At 39.0% G+C, this 17,472-nt stretch overlaps 3 protein-coding genes across 4 annotated transcripts; 1 reads left to right on the forward strand and 2 right to left on the reverse strand.

Moving 5' to 3' along the window:
* The first annotated feature begins 590 nt into the window (after nt 1-590).
* On the forward strand, nt 591-8,534 carry rars2 (arginyl-tRNA synthetase 2, mitochondrial). Of its 2 annotated transcripts, XM_084030397.1 has the most exons (20): nt 591-732; nt 1,078-1,151; nt 1,246-1,348; nt 1,747-1,830; nt 1,915-2,015; nt 2,116-2,171; nt 2,563-2,646; nt 2,752-2,828; nt 2,962-3,120; nt 3,224-3,330; nt 3,769-3,864; nt 4,014-4,074; nt 4,870-4,946; nt 5,390-5,514; nt 5,919-5,986; nt 6,125-6,234; nt 7,266-7,361; nt 7,451-7,525; nt 7,663-7,726; nt 8,363-8,534. In XM_084030397.1, the coding sequence occupies exons 1-20, from the start codon at nt 697-699 to the stop codon at nt 8,447-8,449; spliced, it is 1,740 nt and encodes a 579-aa protein (XP_083886523.1). In that variant the 5' UTR covers nt 591-696; the 3' UTR covers nt 8,450-8,534. The 2 variants fall into 2 exon arrangements, with proteins under 2 accessions (XP_083886523.1, XP_083886524.1); XM_084030398.1 differs by lacking the exon at nt 591-732 and having other exon boundaries at nt 1,124-1,151; nt 1,250-1,348.
* On the reverse strand, nt 8,008-13,280 carry slc35a1 (solute carrier family 35 member A1). Its single transcript, XM_084030399.1, has 8 exons — nt 13,078-13,280; nt 12,672-12,849; nt 11,452-11,611; nt 10,982-11,134; nt 10,816-10,882; nt 10,319-10,495; nt 10,093-10,227; nt 8,008-9,890 (listed from the first exon to the last, which is right to left on the reverse strand). The coding sequence occupies exons 1-8, from the start codon at nt 13,085-13,087 to the stop codon at nt 9,757-9,759; spliced, it is 1,014 nt and encodes a 337-aa protein (XP_083886525.1). The 5' UTR covers nt 13,088-13,280; the 3' UTR covers nt 8,008-9,756.
* Nucleotides 13,281-13,830: 550 nt separating this feature from the next.
* LOC311026919 (protein yippee-like 5) lies at nt 13,831-16,597 on the reverse strand. Its single transcript, XM_084030642.1, has 3 exons — nt 16,428-16,597; nt 15,498-15,643; nt 13,831-14,901 (listed from the first exon to the last, which is right to left on the reverse strand). Exons 2-3 carry the CDS (start codon nt 15,636-15,638, stop codon nt 14,680-14,682), a joined length of 363 nt encoding a protein of 120 aa, XP_083886768.1. The 5' UTR covers nt 15,639-15,643; nt 16,428-16,597; the 3' UTR covers nt 13,831-14,679.
* Between the last annotated feature and the right edge of the window lie 875 nt (nt 16,598-17,472).

Raw genomic sequence — 17,472 nt, forward strand, 5'->3', positions numbered from 1 at the left:
GGTTTTTCTCATGGTTTATTTTATCCGTGACTTCAGAAGTGGTGCTGTTTTCCAGATGTTGCCCCCATAGTGCTATGAAGGTGAGTGTATTTTAGTATCCTCTTTAATGTCCCAACAACAAAAGATGTTTTTCACAAACTGAGTACCCTGTTATTTGGGAAAATTCCACACACGTTAATTAATCTGTAGAGAAATGTCATTATACACTTTTTTTTTTGTTGCTTTTCTCTCATACAGAAAGTGGGCTTCAAAATCTAGATCACTACAGTCTTTGACAGTACAGTAAAAAGTTATACAGCAATAATATACTCTAGTATAGTGAGTGGCATTCATAATAGTGTCTCGGATGAAGTGAGTTTCAGGTGGCTGTTTATTTTTTCCCGTCTTTAACTTTTACGGTTACATATTTAATCATTTATTATCATGTTCGAGGAAAACCTTACATTTGAAACGGAGATTAAAAGTGACCGGATAAACGACACTCGATGTCGGGAGTAGCCGAGAATGTAATCCAACGAACCCTCTCTCGCTGACGCGTCAGTGAACCAAGCCTGTGATTGGACGAGCTGAAAGGAAGTGGTGTGGCTAAAGCGGAAGGACAGTTTCTGTTGACTTGAATGCATGTGAATGGATCCTTGATTGTGGCTCATTTTACGAGTTTAAGATTATTATATTCTGTCTGCACTTTTAAGAGACATGTCTTGTTTCTTCAGGAGAAGAATAGCAGAAAAGGTAACGAAGCTGAGCGACTTGAAAGATAACACTGTGAGCTAACGCTAACTTAGTAGCATGCCTTGACCCTGGAGCAGGTGAAAACAAGAGGGAGACACGGCTGTTATTGTTAGTTTGTGTTTGCACGTTTAAGAGAAAAGTCTTGTTTTTTGAGGAGAAGACTAGCAGCAAACTGAAAGACTTGAAAGCTGATATTGTGTGCCAATGCTAACTTAGTAGCATGCCTTGACCCTGGAGCAGGTGAAAACAAGAGGCTTAACTATTGAACATGACGGCTAGCATGTGCTCTCTAAGCTTACTTCGTTTACTGAAATCTTATAACGTTTCCTTTGTTGTGATGTGTAGCTTGGTCGCACGCTGCAGCAGTCTGAAGATGCCTTCATACCAGCTCTGTCGGCAGTTCCAGTTTTTAAGAAACAGTTAAGTGTGTTTAACATGAATTACTCCTCTGTTTAGAGTCAGGTGCCCTTTAGGTGTCTGTGTGTTAAAACTCCCTGAACTTGTCCTCCTCAGGCAGACTGCAGACTTCAAACTGTCAATCGGTGCATTACGAATCAGTGGGATTTTACCATCCAGTGTTGACATTCAGCTGCAGACAGAAGACTTAGCCAGTCGGGTAAGAGCCATCTTTGAGGAAGTATGGGTGAAGGCTGATTTATCACCTAATATTATCATGATACAGTGCACTAACCCTAACCATAACCCTAACAAACAAGTGGATGAGGACAAACGGAGCTGATGACAAAGAAACATCTTTAATTCCATTACTTTGTCAAATGGTTTTTACAGAAATGATTATTTTTCCTTCCTTCCTTTTATGATTTTATACTTTGTAACGAACGCTAAGTTTTCCTCTGTGTATAAAACGTGTAATACAAAGTTTGTCTTGACATTTCATCTAGAACCTCCATCACAAAGTAAACTGAATTCTCTTACTTTATATTCTGCTGAATATAATCCTAACTAATTGAACTCAAACAAACACTTCCTTGAAATCTGCTTTGTGTTTTCCAGTTGAAGCAGGACGGTGTGGTGGAGGACATATTTTCTGGAAGTGCAGTGATCAACTTCAAAATGAATCGCAAGCTTCTTGTCCAGGTTTGTCTTTCCCACTGTGGTGGAAAACAATAATATGCCTGCTATAACTGTAATTATAATCTGTTGTGCAACCTCTGTTTTTAGAAAATATTGGAGCCATTTGGAAAGGATGACGATGGGAAATTTGGGTTAAATAGTGAACTTTTCAATACTCTCAAGAGAGGAACCACATTAGTTGAGTATAGGTGTGTTTAACAACTGTTTGGGCATCTCCTTAAAAGTACATGCAATGTCTTCTTCTTGTTGGTTGTCATCAGACCGACTTAATGTGTTTTTATCTTACAGCTCTCCAAATATTGCCAAAAAATTCCATGCTGGACACTTAAGATCTACAATTATTGGTGAGATTTGGCTTCAATTTGATTGATTCAGTAACTGAAACTCGAATAGTTTTATTGATTAATATGTATGTGAGTTGCACTGTGAACTAGATATCAGCCAATATTAGCTCATTGCTGATATATTAGTATCTGCATATATGACAAGATATGGAAGATGCCAAATTTGTGTTCCTAAATAGTGTTACCGTTCTGTAGTTTGCCCAAAGGAAGGTATTCAAGTTTATTTTTCAACAGTAAAATGTCCTGCTCTGTACATTTGTAATTGTTACAAAAGAACATTTTAGGGAGTCACTATTAGTATTGGCCTAAAAAAATCCTGTTTCTGTCAGAATATATTTTAAATTGATCAAGTCAGTCATCTGGACTAAACTGATATAATCTCCATCTCTAGGTAACTTCATTGCTAACTTAAAGCAGTCTCTTGGCAACAACGTTATTCGAATGAACTATCTCGGAGACTGGGGTATGCAGTTTGGTGAGTGAATAATGTGCACAATATCCAACATGTGTCCTCTCGTCTCATAAATGCTTCTCTTTTCGTGAATTTCATTGACAAACGGTTTTCCTTCTTCTATTTCAGGTTTGCTGGGAGCTGGGTTTGGTCAGTTTGGATGTCATGAGAAACTGAAACAGAATCCTTTACAGCATTTGTTTGAGGCGAGTTTGCATGTTTGGATAAAGAAACACTGTACTTTAATGCGATTCATAAAAAAGGGTTTATCGCGAACCACGCCGTGTTAATGCTGTTAAAAAGGCTAATTAAATGGCCCTATGTGTTTTTGTATTGCAGGTTTATGTTCGAGTAAACAAGGAAGCGGAGCACAATGAGGATATGAAGCAGGCGGCCAGAGACTTCTTTCGACAGCTGGAACATCATGACAGAGAGGCTGTGTCGTTATGGCAACAGTTCAGAGAGATCACAGTGGACGAGTATCAACACATTTACAAGGTACAACCAGCTGGACAGAATAAAACACCAGGGGAGAAAACAAAAATAATAAATGGCACTAGACTGTATTAGAAGAATATAATCGACTGTAAGATCTTTCCAGCGGTTAGGTGTCCACTTTGATATTTACTCCGGGGAGTCCTTTCACCAAGATCAAGCCCAGGAGGTGGTGCAGCAGCTGCAGAGCCGAGGCTTGTTGAAAACCTCTGAGTATGTTATTTGCCTTTAGTCTATTTGCCTTTTGTTTATTTACTGTGTGGTCGCTTAATTCCTACTGATCAAATAATTTGACTATATAAACTTATGGGTAGGACACTTTGGAGAAACCAGCAAGAGTAAGATAGATTTTTAAAATGATTCACCTGAAACCCCCAGCACAGTGTCGCCAACTCTTGGCGACACTGTGCTTACAACTAAATGCAGTTAAACATTTAACCAGGAGTGCAAAAAGCATTTAAGTGCAGGGTAATGTATAATGGTAATATAAATAATAAAGAGTAAAGGGTATATCAATATGCTAGATCTCTTCTTTTCATGTGTAATAATAATAATAATTGAATGAATGCTCTTTCATAGCAGTAGACGTTGATGTATTATTGAACTAATGACAGCCATCTCTGAGCCTATAAGGACTTGTTGTATTTACAGGAAAGGAACCGGTGTCGTGGATCTCTCCCCTGCTGGAGACATGAGCAGCGTCTGCACAGTGCTGCGCAGCGACGGCACAACTCTCTACATCACCAGGTCAGCACTAGTAGAAATGGTCAGTTCCAATCTACAACAAAATGTTTAATGCTTTTAAGTCACAGTTATCAGATAATAATGCAGAAGAAATTATTTTTTAAAGTGGATTTGGCAACAATGGCTAATTTTACATTTTCTGCTTCTTTAAGGGATCTTGCTGCAGCGATCGACCGAAAAGAAAAGTACCATTTTGATGAGATGATTTATGTGGTAAGGAAAGTGGTGCTCTCTCCTTTTCTCTCAACATTTACTTTTTAAGTTCTTACATTCCTGTATTTTAAAGACAGACTGAAACAGTTGGGTGGTAACTTAACATACAAGGCACATTTATCTGCAACACAAGACAGTAAAAGACATGAAAATAGCACATTCAGTCGAAAAAGTGGATTACATATTGAGTAAGATACACTATAGTTTTTTGCACTTATTTATAACACATTATAACACATTTATTAAATCTCAAATCCTAAGTTTCAGGCACTAAACTGTGAGGATTTGCTTGTTTTTTTTATGTGATAGTAAACTGAATATCTTTTGGATTTTGAGCTGAAAGAACAGCACATGAAGATGTCATGCTTACCTTCAGAAAATTGAGATGGGCCTTTCCACCATTCTCTGATATTTTTACAGAAGTACCAACTGATCGATTGAAGAAAATAATTAGCAAATTAATAGACGATGAAAATAATTGTTAGTTGCAGCCGTACTCATTTATTCAAATGGCGTTTTGATTACTAAGAGGGATATCCATTATGCTCTGATGAGGAATTAATGTGGAAATAATCAAGGGCTTGGCAATAACATGCTAAGCATGAAAAAATCTAAATGTATGTGTGGAAATGTTATGTTTGTCAGCAGTCTGAATCCAATTGACATGAGTCTCGTAAACCTGGTTTTCCCATTTGTTTAGATCATGTTTTTGCGTCGCTACTACTCTTATTTCCATTGACACTCTACTCTTGACCTTTATTGTTGCACATTAATGTTCTTGTTCTTCTTTTTAAGACTGATAAAAGTCAAGCAAATCACTTCAACCAGTTGTTCCACATCCTGCTGACTATGGGACATTCTTGGGCTGACAGGTAGCAGTTTAACACCTGAACACAAGCTGTCAGCTGATGTTAGCTAATGCTAGTTATGTAAAATGTATGTAAAATATGTCTTTAATAATGTTTTTAAAATGGGATTAAAATCAAAGCTAGCCTTTCTGACTTTTTTAAATACATTGAATATATTACTAAGTTTAAAAACATTGTAAGTGGATCAGTTTAGTATTTAGCAATACTTAATGCTGTTTTAATTACAAACATTGATGCCTTTTGTCTCATGAGAAGTATTGATGCTTTGCTTGAGACTTCTTAGATGTATTTTATACCTCTACTCCACTACCATTCAGAAGGAAATATTAATCTAATGATGAACATTTTCTTTCAAAGTGTATGGTGCATTTATAAATTATGATACATTTGGATATATAAAGGATGTATATAAAGGATATAAATGCGTATTCCACGACTGGTTGCAGATGCCAGCATGTGCCGTTTGGCCTGGTGCGGGGCATGAAGACCCGCAGCGGCGATGTCGTGTTTCTGGAGGACGTGCTGGACGAAGCTCGGGCGAGGATGCTCCACAACATGAGCCGGTCCAAAAGTAAATCCTGCCACATGTTAGTCATCAGAGCAAGGATGATGTGCCAAACGTATATTTGCATGTGTCCTCATGTTCCCCATGCAATTAACACTTACAGTAATTTCTCAAGCAACTGGAACGTGCTGTTGTTGTCACTTCTTCCATGATTTCTCGTATAGTAACTGCAAACAGCATAAGCATATAGTATACACTGTTCATTCCAGATCAACGTGGATGCTCCCAGTTGTCTCAATCACAGTGTAGTTCAAGATATTTCTTCCATTATATCTGGATCATGGTTATTGTACAGTAAATCCATTCACCCAGGATATTGATTGATGAGAACAAACTACTGCGGTCATCATAAGGGAAGCAACATTACCCAACTCAATCTCTTCAAAAGCCTGTTTTTGCTCTTTCAACAGCAACAAAGGAAATGGACAATCCAGAGGACACGGCAGAGAAAGTGGGAATCAGTGCACTAATAGTGCAGGTGAATTTTTAGTTTCAAACCTTACCTCTGCACTGTAGAATACAGTTAAATATCCAACGGTTTAATTTCCTGATATGTCTGCACGCTGTGATAAGAGAGATTCCATTCTTCCACTGATGTTTTTCTTTTCTTTCCCAGGACTTCAGAGGGCCCCTGCAGTCGGACTATAAGTTTGACTGGGACATGATGCTGCAGGCTCAAGGAGACACAGGAGTGTTCCTCCAGTACACACATGCTCGACTCTGCAGGTATGTGTCCACCAGCTGCTAAAAAGACTTCCATCTTTCAGGAATTGCAGTAGTTCTGTATTCACTGTTACTTTGGTGATTACGTTTTGTCTTTGTACAATCTTTGTAGTTTGATTTAATTACAGTAAGATTGCAACAAATACTTTTTTTTATGATCAATTGATTTTAAATTATTAAGATTTTTAAATTATCTGTAGCTGAATAAATAAGCTGGGAAAATGTATATTTAGAGATGTTCACAGGCTTTGTTTTTTTTCCAGTACAAGACATTGCTAACAATTTTATTACAAATTCTCATCTTGCCATTTTGAAATAATTCAGATCCATTATTAACAATTAATCATTCAGCCAACGGCTGCATCATGGTAGAGAAAAATGATCCCCCAAATGCATTAATGAGAAAAGTCTTAATGCAAATCCTTCATTTGATCTAAGTTCAACTAGGGTCAGTGAGTGAATGTCTGTTCATGAACTGTTAATTACAACAAATACAAATGCTCTTCATTGATTAAACATTCTTATCTTTAAATGCCATAAAAATACCATAATGTTTAACCCATAGCATTGCCTCATGTTTCATTAAATGATTGTACGTTTTGTGACATATTTGAGTACGCAAAGTATCTTAAAAGTAAAATATTTGCCTCTGAAATGTAGTGTAGTAGTATCATTATAATACATATTAAATTAATAATTATAAAGTGGCACAAATAGAAGCAATCAAGTAAAATGACAGTACTTATACAGCATCCACCACGGGTCCATCTTACATTGTGAAGAATCAAATGTTTTTTATTGTAAACACTAGACCAGCTAGTGTTGGTCTAGTAGTGTTAGTTTGAAAGAAAAAAACTAGTTAAGCCTGTCATTTACAGCTGGTCTTGAGATTCAGTTTGTTGAGGGGGGAAAAAGCATCAAAGCATATTAATCTATACAAATACATCTATATATTTGTTGTATTGGATACAAATGCTCTCCAACTATACCCAGAACAAAACCCATTCATACATGTTGTGGTGTTCCTACGGCAGTTTAATACGGAGGAATGACGGCGCCGACACAGCTGTATTTGATCCATCCCTCCTACTTGAGCAGGCGAGCATCGCCATCCTGCAGCACCTCCTCCGGTAAATAAAACACTTCCATCCCTCCATCCGTCAGTGTTTTATCAATATTTGCTCCATAACTAATAAAGTGCCACATGTGCGTTTTATAGCTACGATGAGGTGCTGTTCCAGTCAGCTCAGGATCTGCAGCCCAAACACCTTGTCAACTTTTTATTGAAGCTATGGTAAGAAGGATGTTTGTCTTGAAGGGTTGCCGGGAATGTTTGCTGCTCAATCATTAACTGGCATATTGCAGTCTGTGTCATCATACGTTTTTTTTTTTTTGGAATATCGTCAATAAACTGTCTCCGATCTCTTCCAGCCACCTGATCGCCTCGGCACACAGAGAGCTGCCAGTGAAAGGAAGCTCTCAGGATGTTGCACAGGTAGGAGCAAAATCACTTAAGGTCATATCTGTGGTTTTTCCTTTTTAAATGCACCATCATGCAGAATTGATCGATCAGTAAATCCTTTTCAGCTTAGACATTAAATGACTTGCTATAAATGAACAACACAGTCTCCAAACACAGGAAATGATCAGATCAAATGCTGCAGGTGCTGGTTGTTTAGGGGTTTAAACCACAGTCAAGAGTTAAGTCAGTTCTGGGGGGTTTTCTTATGGAAGACCTCCATCATCTTTGGCATGCAGAGAACACACTAACCCAACAACAGTCAAGACTTTAATTTTGTTAATTAATTTTTATAGTTAATGTTAATTCTCTGCAGCAGAGTAAATGTGCTGGAAACATTTCTATTTACAGATGGTCACAGGTTATGTTTTTACATAATACGACATTATCTTGCAATTTGGAAATGGAAGTATAAAACAATTAATCATTCAGCCCAACATCATGGTAGAAAAAAAGAAGCCTCTTAATGCATTAATGAGAATACGCCTGAATACAAGTACTAACTTTTTTCAGTGATTGCCTCTTCATTGACTTCACAAATGAAAATGTTCTTAATTCCAAAAATTAAACCTATACTCATATTTTATTATCTCATTTGCTAAATGTCAACAGGCAAGGTTACGACTGTTCAGTGGAGCCTGCTCAGTCCTGGCCAATGGGATGAGGATCCTGGGCATCACACCGGTTGATAAAATGTGACACTCAAATAACTGTTGTTCTAACTGCCATAATTTTTACTGGAACTACATGCTTTACGTTTTCAAAATAAAATCATCTTCCATAATTGAACTCGCAGAAGCATTTGGGTTTCCTAACATTCCCTCGGGGATTTTCCACTTGCACAGATTATGATCAAAACCAGTAACTTCCTTTGTCTTCATATTGACTTGGCTGGAAACAAGACAGCGCCAACTGAACATTATAACCTTCATTAAAGTAGGATTGACTGCTTGTTTGCATTAGTTTTGGCTGCATGTACCCAATATACAGGCAACTGAGCATGCATGACAGTGTGGGAAAAGCTGCATATCTCGCCAGTTGATGATCCTTGTATAGGACATCAAATAAGTCAGTCTGAATTACGCTAGGACAGGTGAAGGTGAACATACCGTTTAAACAATTCTATTCACTTATTTTCAATCCAGAATGGTTTAAAAAAAAGAAGAACCATCCTGTAATCTCTTTAAATGCCAATCACAGCGCTCAATAGAGCCTCATACACACCGCTTCAATGTGCAGAGTGTTGTTGCTATTGGACAATCACCGTTTGAGGGAGGGATGATCAATTGAAAGTGCATTGGTCGGATTGTGTACACCCGGCTGAATGCCTCCTGCTGAGCAGAAATGCTAGCCGTGGATTTAACCACATTTCCATTCAGCTTTTAATGGAAGTTTTAAGTGACTTTCAAATCAGGATGTCACACAGATGTGATACAAAAAAGTACTAGACACTGGAGAGATGATATTCTAAACATATAATCACACATGCAGTCGGTCGTCATCCTTTCAAGCATGTTGTCCGGCATGTTGGGCACATTCAGAATCAGCACTATGTGATATGGACATAAGAGACTAACATTGCACAGTGTAAAACAAACTAATCACTGATTGTAAAAAAACAAAACACCACGTGATAAGGAGTCCGGATATGTATGCGCCTCCTAGAACAGATATCTAGAACAACGTCCTGTTCATCATTTCAGCATGGCTGAAAATGAATTACAAGACTTCAGTGGTTGCTTCGTTATCATACGTTCAAAGCATCCAGCTATAAAAACCAGTTTACAGTCTACGGTGTATTTTTCATATCAACTGAAAGATTGCTTGAATCTACTTTTAAAGTGGATCAATAATTGTCTGAATTGATCATAGAGATGACTCGACTGAGTGTTCCTTTGGCTCCCAAGTGCAGGAGCTCTTTTAGGTCCCTAGAAAAGGTGTCCCCAACCCCTAACATTAGACCTGGTCCACTAGCAAGAGAGACTCCTCTGCTGTAGATCGGCAGCTCACACAGTGATCAGTTTCTCTTTTAATTCCTTGTCTGCGTCTTGCTGGCTCAGTTTTAAAGTATCTTGCTTTGGAAGTCCGTACAAGTAGATGGAAACGCATACGAGGAGGGCTCCAGAGGCAAATGAGATCGCTGCACAAGAAGAAGACAGAAAGCCAAATGAGACATTTCCATCATTTAAAAAAAAAAGAGACATTCGTGGAATGGTAACATTTTGGGAAAAACTGTATTCCAAGTGAAAAAAAAATGACTTACAAAGATTTTGTATATAATATTATGCAGTTTAATGTTGAGCCAGAAAGACCAACGATGTGATTTTGAGACACTAACTTACTTATCTGTAGTCCAAACAAGAGGACAGACGCCACGGTTGAGATTACGATGGCGGCTGCAGCAGAGAAGCCCTTCATGATGTTGTCTGTGTACTTCACCACCACTGATGTGTACAGGCCACCCACACTGGCCAATACTAGAAGCACGAAGAGAGCAGTGTCAGCTAATATAATGTGAAGAGAAGTGAAATTAAATGCAAAAACGTCATCGGCTTTAGTCTTACTCACATACGACAAAGCACACCCACGGCGTATAACCAAAGAAGAAACCCTTCTCCAGGATCTTCTCGCCGTCGGTCATGCAAACGCCGATAAAGGTGACCACAATGCCGGATAGGTACATCTGGATGTTTCTCACCCACAGAGACGTGTCGGAGCTCTTCAACACCTTCTCAAAGTACACGCCTTAATCGGAAAGGACACAGTTAGTGTAAGGTAAGTAGTCCAATATTTTATGATGGGTATCTGAAATAATGTTTAAAAAAAAAAAAAAAAAGTCTCCTTAACAGCAATGCAAACAAAATAATAATTCACTTCAAGACTTCTGCTGGTTATCAGTGTCATGTTTGAGAGCACATTGTGTGTTTACTTAGCTGGTGGATGCACAGTGTTTGTTTAGCTACTCAAGTATTTGTATTGTGTGTGTGTGTGTGTGTGTGTGGTAGCTTAATCAATATTAGAGGAAAAGGTGGGCCACCACCAGTGATTTCCTTTGCCAATTTTACCTGCAAACCCGGAACAAAGTACTGCAATAGCGATGGCGACAAACCCCAGGAAAGGATTTTGCTCAATCTGGAAACAAAAACCAGACAGACAGTTGATGAAGAGATACAGGTGAGACAAAGCCAGTTTGAGTCACATGAAAGAGATTTTTTTCAGCGAGTCACCCACCTGAACTTTAGTGGCCTCTGCAGGCTTCCATTGGACGAGTGTTACGCCCCCGCAGAGCATGAAGACGGAGAACCACTGCAGCCGGCTGAGAGAGCGGTGAAGCATGAGTACTGTACACAAGGCGGTGCACGGGATCTTCAGTTGATAGGTCACCTACACAGGGAGACAAAAGTTAAGTCTAAAAACTTTTTTAGTTTTTTTTTTTGTGGCACTATGTGGCACAAAAGATGTAATTTGGCAAAGGCAGTGTTTTGATGTGCCATCTCTCTCTCTTCTTTGTGTGTACATGTGTGCAAAGGTGATGTGAAACCGGTGGACCAACCTGATACATGGTCGTATCTCTTTACAATCTACATTTCAAAGTTAGTGGGTGCAGCACAGACACAATAAGTTCTTTAACGATTCACAACCGCACCCATTTAGCGTTTCATATTTATTTAAACTTTATAAAAACAATATTCACTTCATACCTGATAGACTGCTGCATCAAGGTTACTCAAGGCAAGAAAGGCCATGTTATTCTGGACTGCATACACTACCGACGGCACGCTCAGCTTCAGCAGTTCTCTTGGGCTGCATAATACATGTTCCACTAGAGCATTCTTCAGTCTGGAGGGGCTTCCTGTTTCTCTGGGAGGGGAGGCATGAAAAAAAAAAAAAAAACAGACTCATGACGAACACTTAAGATGATTCACCTAAATTGACATTAATTCCACTTGTGGAAATTGGTGAGTCGCGTTTTTTGAATTTCCTCCTATAATCTACATGTGTTTAAGCATCGAGGACTAACAACAGTGTCTGACATGCTTGTATGAAGTGAAGGACCTCTGACCATTTTTTGCTGTGTTGTTCCAGAGTTCATGACAAATACATTTGGTGAGGGTGCTCTGTTTTTGTAGAACTAACTAACCCTCAATGGCCTGATTTTTTATTTTATTTTTGTGTGTGTGTGTGTGTGTGGGGGGGATTATCTACCCCATTCTTGGGAACTTGGAGGTCCCTTTTAATCTATCCCCCCCACAACGGAGCGATATAGACTTGAAGGTATACAGTTTTGTATGTTCCTTCTCCCCCATGCCATTGCCTTCCCGATCTCTTCGGTAGAGCAGCCAGTTGTCACAATGATCATAGCCAAGAACAACAGCCGGCTGTACCTATCTGTTTTTGTTCCAGTACAGTGCAATCTGTGCGTCAAGTAAATCCACTCCACCCAGATTCTTATTGCATTCTTTCACCAACTTCAACCCGTCATTTAATTGGCCACACGTACTTTTTTGTACTTGGTGGAAAGGTTTTCTTACACGCAACCACATATTGTCCTTTGTTAGATAATAGAAAATAATTGTACTTCACACACATTTGACATGAGTGAGATAGCAGTCCTGCTCTGTGGTCAGCAGACAGTATTACAATGCCAGTAAGGTCTGAGACTTAGGGGAATAAATATGTTCACGTATGATCCCGGTCCCTTTCATGACATCTCACCTGTCCAATAGCAATTGCTTTCATTGGAAACAAATATCTGAAGACACGTGGACTTCTGTGTTTTACATCATCCATCCCTGTGGTTTGTGTCTCTTTTTGCTTCGTCACTTTTTCCCCATTGCAAGAACACCCTTTGACGTGCTCAGAGTACTTCATCCCAACTAAGTATACTCCTGTGTTAGTATGTAACGTGACCAACACTTACTTTGTCAGCATCCCCAGACTCAGTATCAATTTAATGACCTCGGTGATGCACACTGCGGTCGTGGAGAAGTACAGATCTGCCGAGATGGTCCTTGTGTACCGCAGTGCCACCGTGTATGTAGCCGCCACCAGTGTCATCACTGTCAGGCAGTACAGCTTGAAGACCACGCTCACATTTTCTGTGGAGAGACGTAGTGAAAATGGAGTGATAGTGTTAATTTAACGTAGCTAACGCGCATTGTACAGTTATTTAACAGCCACAACACGAGTTAACTGAAAAAAATAAGACACATAACGACCGGTCAGCAGCTCTGTAATTTAGCTTGGTTTGTTTCCTCCCGTTAACGTTATTCATGGCCATCTGACGGCTAACATTAGCCTATCGTGCTAGCTTGGTTAAAACTCACCGACGGCCATCGTTGCTCTGGTTTGTGTCCGTCCGAGAGGCAAGGAAGTCGAGTATCCTGCTAAGTGTACATGCCATCAAAAGGAACAAATGTACGGAGTCTTCATTGACCCATGCTACATGAACAGCCACACATCAGTAACGTTAACGACTCTGGTTGGTTCAGATGTTCCGACCTACTGCCTAGCGGTGGCACAGATTAGCTGCCTCCATTTCCCAGAATACAGCGCGAGCCGACTTTACCACGGGTGCGTTTGGGTTCTGTGCGTTACTCTGCGTTCCCCACGCAAACTTTGAGGGGAAAACTAATCAATTAAGTTTTACACCGAACCGTATTCAAGCAGATGGTCTCATTTATTTTTAATGTTTGACCAGAATGATAACATGTTTGAAAAACGGAGCATTGTTAAAGCATTCATGGATGTCATTTCTGCCAGATATTCACATGCCCATTTTGTATTTTACATTTAAAAGCAGGTCAAAATAGGATTTTTGTGTAGTTTAAGAGACCTCCATGATACAGAAGGTTGCAAACAGTGACTCACCCAAGTACCAACACACACATATAGGCTAACAATACAAATACCGGTGAGCTGCATGGCACTAAGGTAGTATTATCAGATCTCAAATTATTAAATGCATTGAGAAATCAACTGATAGAATAAAACATTTAATAAAAGTACCATTTTGTGATCGTTCACAATATTCAAATCAGAATATGGACATGTATGTAAGAAAACACAGAATCAATCAATAAATGTTTGGATGTATTTATCTTTTGACAACCAAAAAAAACCAAAGCAAATAAACATGTTTCATTCAAGTATTATGCCAATTGCCACAAGTCAACGTAAACATTTGAATAACAGACAAGAAATCAACTTTGTAATGAACATGAACAAGTAAATTAAGTTTGCAGCAAGAGTGTATTTAAGTGCAAATTTCCATCACTGTAAAACAGGCTCAACTTCAGCATCATTTATCATAACAACATAAATGAGGGTATCTGAACTCTACAGGTCAACCTGATTCACTGAACAATATGACCAAGATTATGGATGTTTTTAGTATTTACTCTCTGATACAGCCAATAATAAAGAAAAGTAACTTAATAATTATTTTAAAATGAAGAATTTCTGGCATAGTGTTGGATTGAACCCTTGTCAGGAAAGGGAATGTATTGCAGCATGCTGCTTAGTGACTCAATCTTCTGTTAATAATCAGAATACAACAATGTGTTTAATGACTATTCAAACCTCTACATAACAATCTGTCTGATATTCTTGCAGGGGAACAGGAGTGCATCCTCTCCCTCTGACAGCAGCCAACATTATCTGAACATCACAGCCTGTTGGGAAGACACTGAAACTGCAGTTTTGAATGGGTAGAGAAGCAATGGCATCACCCATCATACAAGATGTTCTTCGATGTTTAAAGTTTGATCCACTACTTGTTTATACTTCCCACAAAGACCCCAGCCTGTGATATGATTTTGGTGGAGTTCTACTCACAAATGGCACAGTATCCATGCAAATCCACGAACTGCTGCTTAAGGACATGCTGTAGGCTAGTTTGCGTGAGCTGAGCACTGTAACCGCAACACTCAGGAAGTGTCTGAGGGAACATGCTCGAAGCCTTCGCTCTCTCTCACCAGCGCCCTCTCCAGGATGATACGGCCCTCCTTGTAGCGCTGGCTTTCTTCTGTGGCGAATTCATACATCCAGCCCAGCTTGCTGTTGCAGTTCTTGCAGCTGACGTCCCGCACCATGTGTCTTCCTGTTAGCATGACTCTGTCTTGCACCTCGCTGTGCTGCAGATTCACAACCTGGAGGGCAGCAACCAGTTACAAATCACTGTGATAGTTCCTCTTATTACTTTTAGAAATTTCAGCAAGTCATGACATTTTCTCAAATATTTCAACGTCTCATCGGTGTGAACTGAATTTGAATACTACATTTAGGTCGACAACTGCCATTACTCTCATTCCTGTTTTATTGTTTCCTGTTAATGTTAGGGAAATAGTGGGGGAAAAAAGTTGTTGTTTTGTCTGACCAACACCCACACCCAAATTTATTGAACTTACAACGATAAAACAGTGAAAAGCTTCAAATCATCACATTTGAGAAAGGGACAAATTGTATCAGCTCTAATTATGTCCACAGCCACCCATACAGGCTTTATTGTTAAATTAGGGCCAATTAATCTCTCTTATATTTGTTCAATTCCCAAAGTTATGTTCATGCTTCTCCCCGCGACCCTGAATACAGGATAAGCGGTAGAAAATGGATGGATGGATGGATGTTCATGCTTCTCTGGGATCGGCTCCAGCCCCCCCGCGACCCTGAATACAGGATAAGTGGTAGACAATGGATGGATGGATGGATGTTCATGCTTATTCATAAATTGGTGATGTCCAGGTACCTTGTTGAACAGGAACGCTCGGCCGGTGGCCCCAGTGAAGCGCGTGGAGATGAGCTCAGCTCGGTTCGTCAGAATGGTGTCACAGTTGGCACATGCGAAGAGGCGAGTCCCGCCGATGTGATCCAAGAAGATCCGCCCCATTTTGTCTACCACCAATAGGTAAAACAAAAGCATACAAAGAAATTAGTCTCGTAACATGTGGATAACACTTGACACGTCAGAGATTTAGATCTCTCTAATATCATGTTGCAAATCAATTACCAGTTTTCCATAGTGAGTACTTTGATTTGTTAGGTGTTTATTTAGCTGGATCTGCCAATTATTACCCCCCTTCCGCAATGTGTGTGTGTGTGTGTGTGTGTGTGTGTGTGTAGTTTACATAAAATTGCATATACTGTGACAGATATTTTTTATCCATATTGATTATTTATATATATTTTTTACAACACCCACATTGTAATAAGTGTGAAATGTATAGAACATGTAAGATTATAAGGGGGGGGGGCTCCATTCAGTTCAACGCTAAATTGTTGTTATAATTGAGGGTAGTGTTTTATTTGCATTCAATGTCTCACTAATGTTTTGTGTTTACACTCTTATGAATGTAGGTCATCATGTATAAGTTGTCCCTGCAACACAACAAAATCATACAGTTTGGTTCATTTACTTAGGAATTTTGTGTTTACTCGCTGTAAAGAAAATAGTACTATTATTTTCCACACTGGAAAGCTGGGGTTTAACGTATATGACTCACTTGAATGTCCAGCTAATAATAACACAATTCAAAATATAAGAAAATACATTTCGCCATGGATTAGCTTCATATCATAAACTAGCAGAAGCTGTCGGTTAAAAAAAAATCACTACGGTCTCCGTCAGAGAAAACGTTAATAGGCCAAACAACGGTTAAATCGAAGCCAAACGTCTCACCTCGCAACGTTAGCTAGCAGAAGAGCAGTTGCAAAGATCTTTTTCTTCGAGGTGTCTTGAATTGAATCACTGGTTTTGGTTTGTCTTTATTCTTAACCGGTCCCCGTTCTCTCTATTATTGTTGTCAAACTCGACTCAGAGAACGCCGATGCTGCCAACCGGTTAGCTTAATCAGGTTAGCGACAACGATAACGACAATTTCCGCCCAGGAATTTCAAAGTAAATCCCCTCTAAAACATTTATTGAGTCAAGGGCATTTTAAGTAATAAGAATGGAACTATAACGATCACAATCATCATGATTAGTTTGTAGCAGTGGCTATATTGAAGATCAGTCTTCGACGTTATATTTGTAATCAGCTTTTTTTCTCATTGCAAAGTGTATGCTTTTATTTTGAATGCTTAATCTCCCCAGTATTTCACTGTTTCTGGTCATTTAATGTAGCTCTGTATAATGACCACAAGGGGGTAGCAGATAGCACCCGTACATACATTGGAGTTCATCCATGGATGTTCCTGTCCTTCACTGTGTCTGGTCGATTATTATATATCAATTATTATATTTTCTTATTTTCAACTAATCCAATGACAAGATCAAAACAAAACAAAAAATAATTATCTGTATAACTAACAATTAACTGAACTTATTACTCTTTTTCACAGAGCTCCATTGTTGTCCCAAACTATAAAAAAAAAAAACACATAACAGTTTGAAAACGTGTCTAAAATGCCCAGCTGTCTTTTATTAAGTGAAAGTTGTGAGTAGTTTTTCCAGATCTTTCATAGGAATAAATGGGCCTGGGGCTGCGTACCATAGGCAGGGTAAGTATTTCAAAGATGGACTAACACATTAAGGATTGGTTGAATGGAAAATATAGAACAATTTCAAATATTTGTTTGTGTTTAATTCATTTAATATTGCAGAAAGGTAAATGCATTACAGCCAAGGTCACAGTCGGGAAGTGCATGTTGTTATCAACTATTATAAAGCAATTTAGCATTGATCAAGGCTACCAAAGGCCACACCCTGTGCTGTGCTATACCCA

Source organism: Eutrigla gurnardus, assembly GCF_963514095.1.
Source record: "Eutrigla gurnardus genome assembly, chromosome: 16".
In the NCBI taxonomy this organism is placed as follows: domain Eukaryota; kingdom Metazoa; phylum Chordata; class Actinopteri; order Perciformes; family Triglidae; genus Eutrigla; species Eutrigla gurnardus.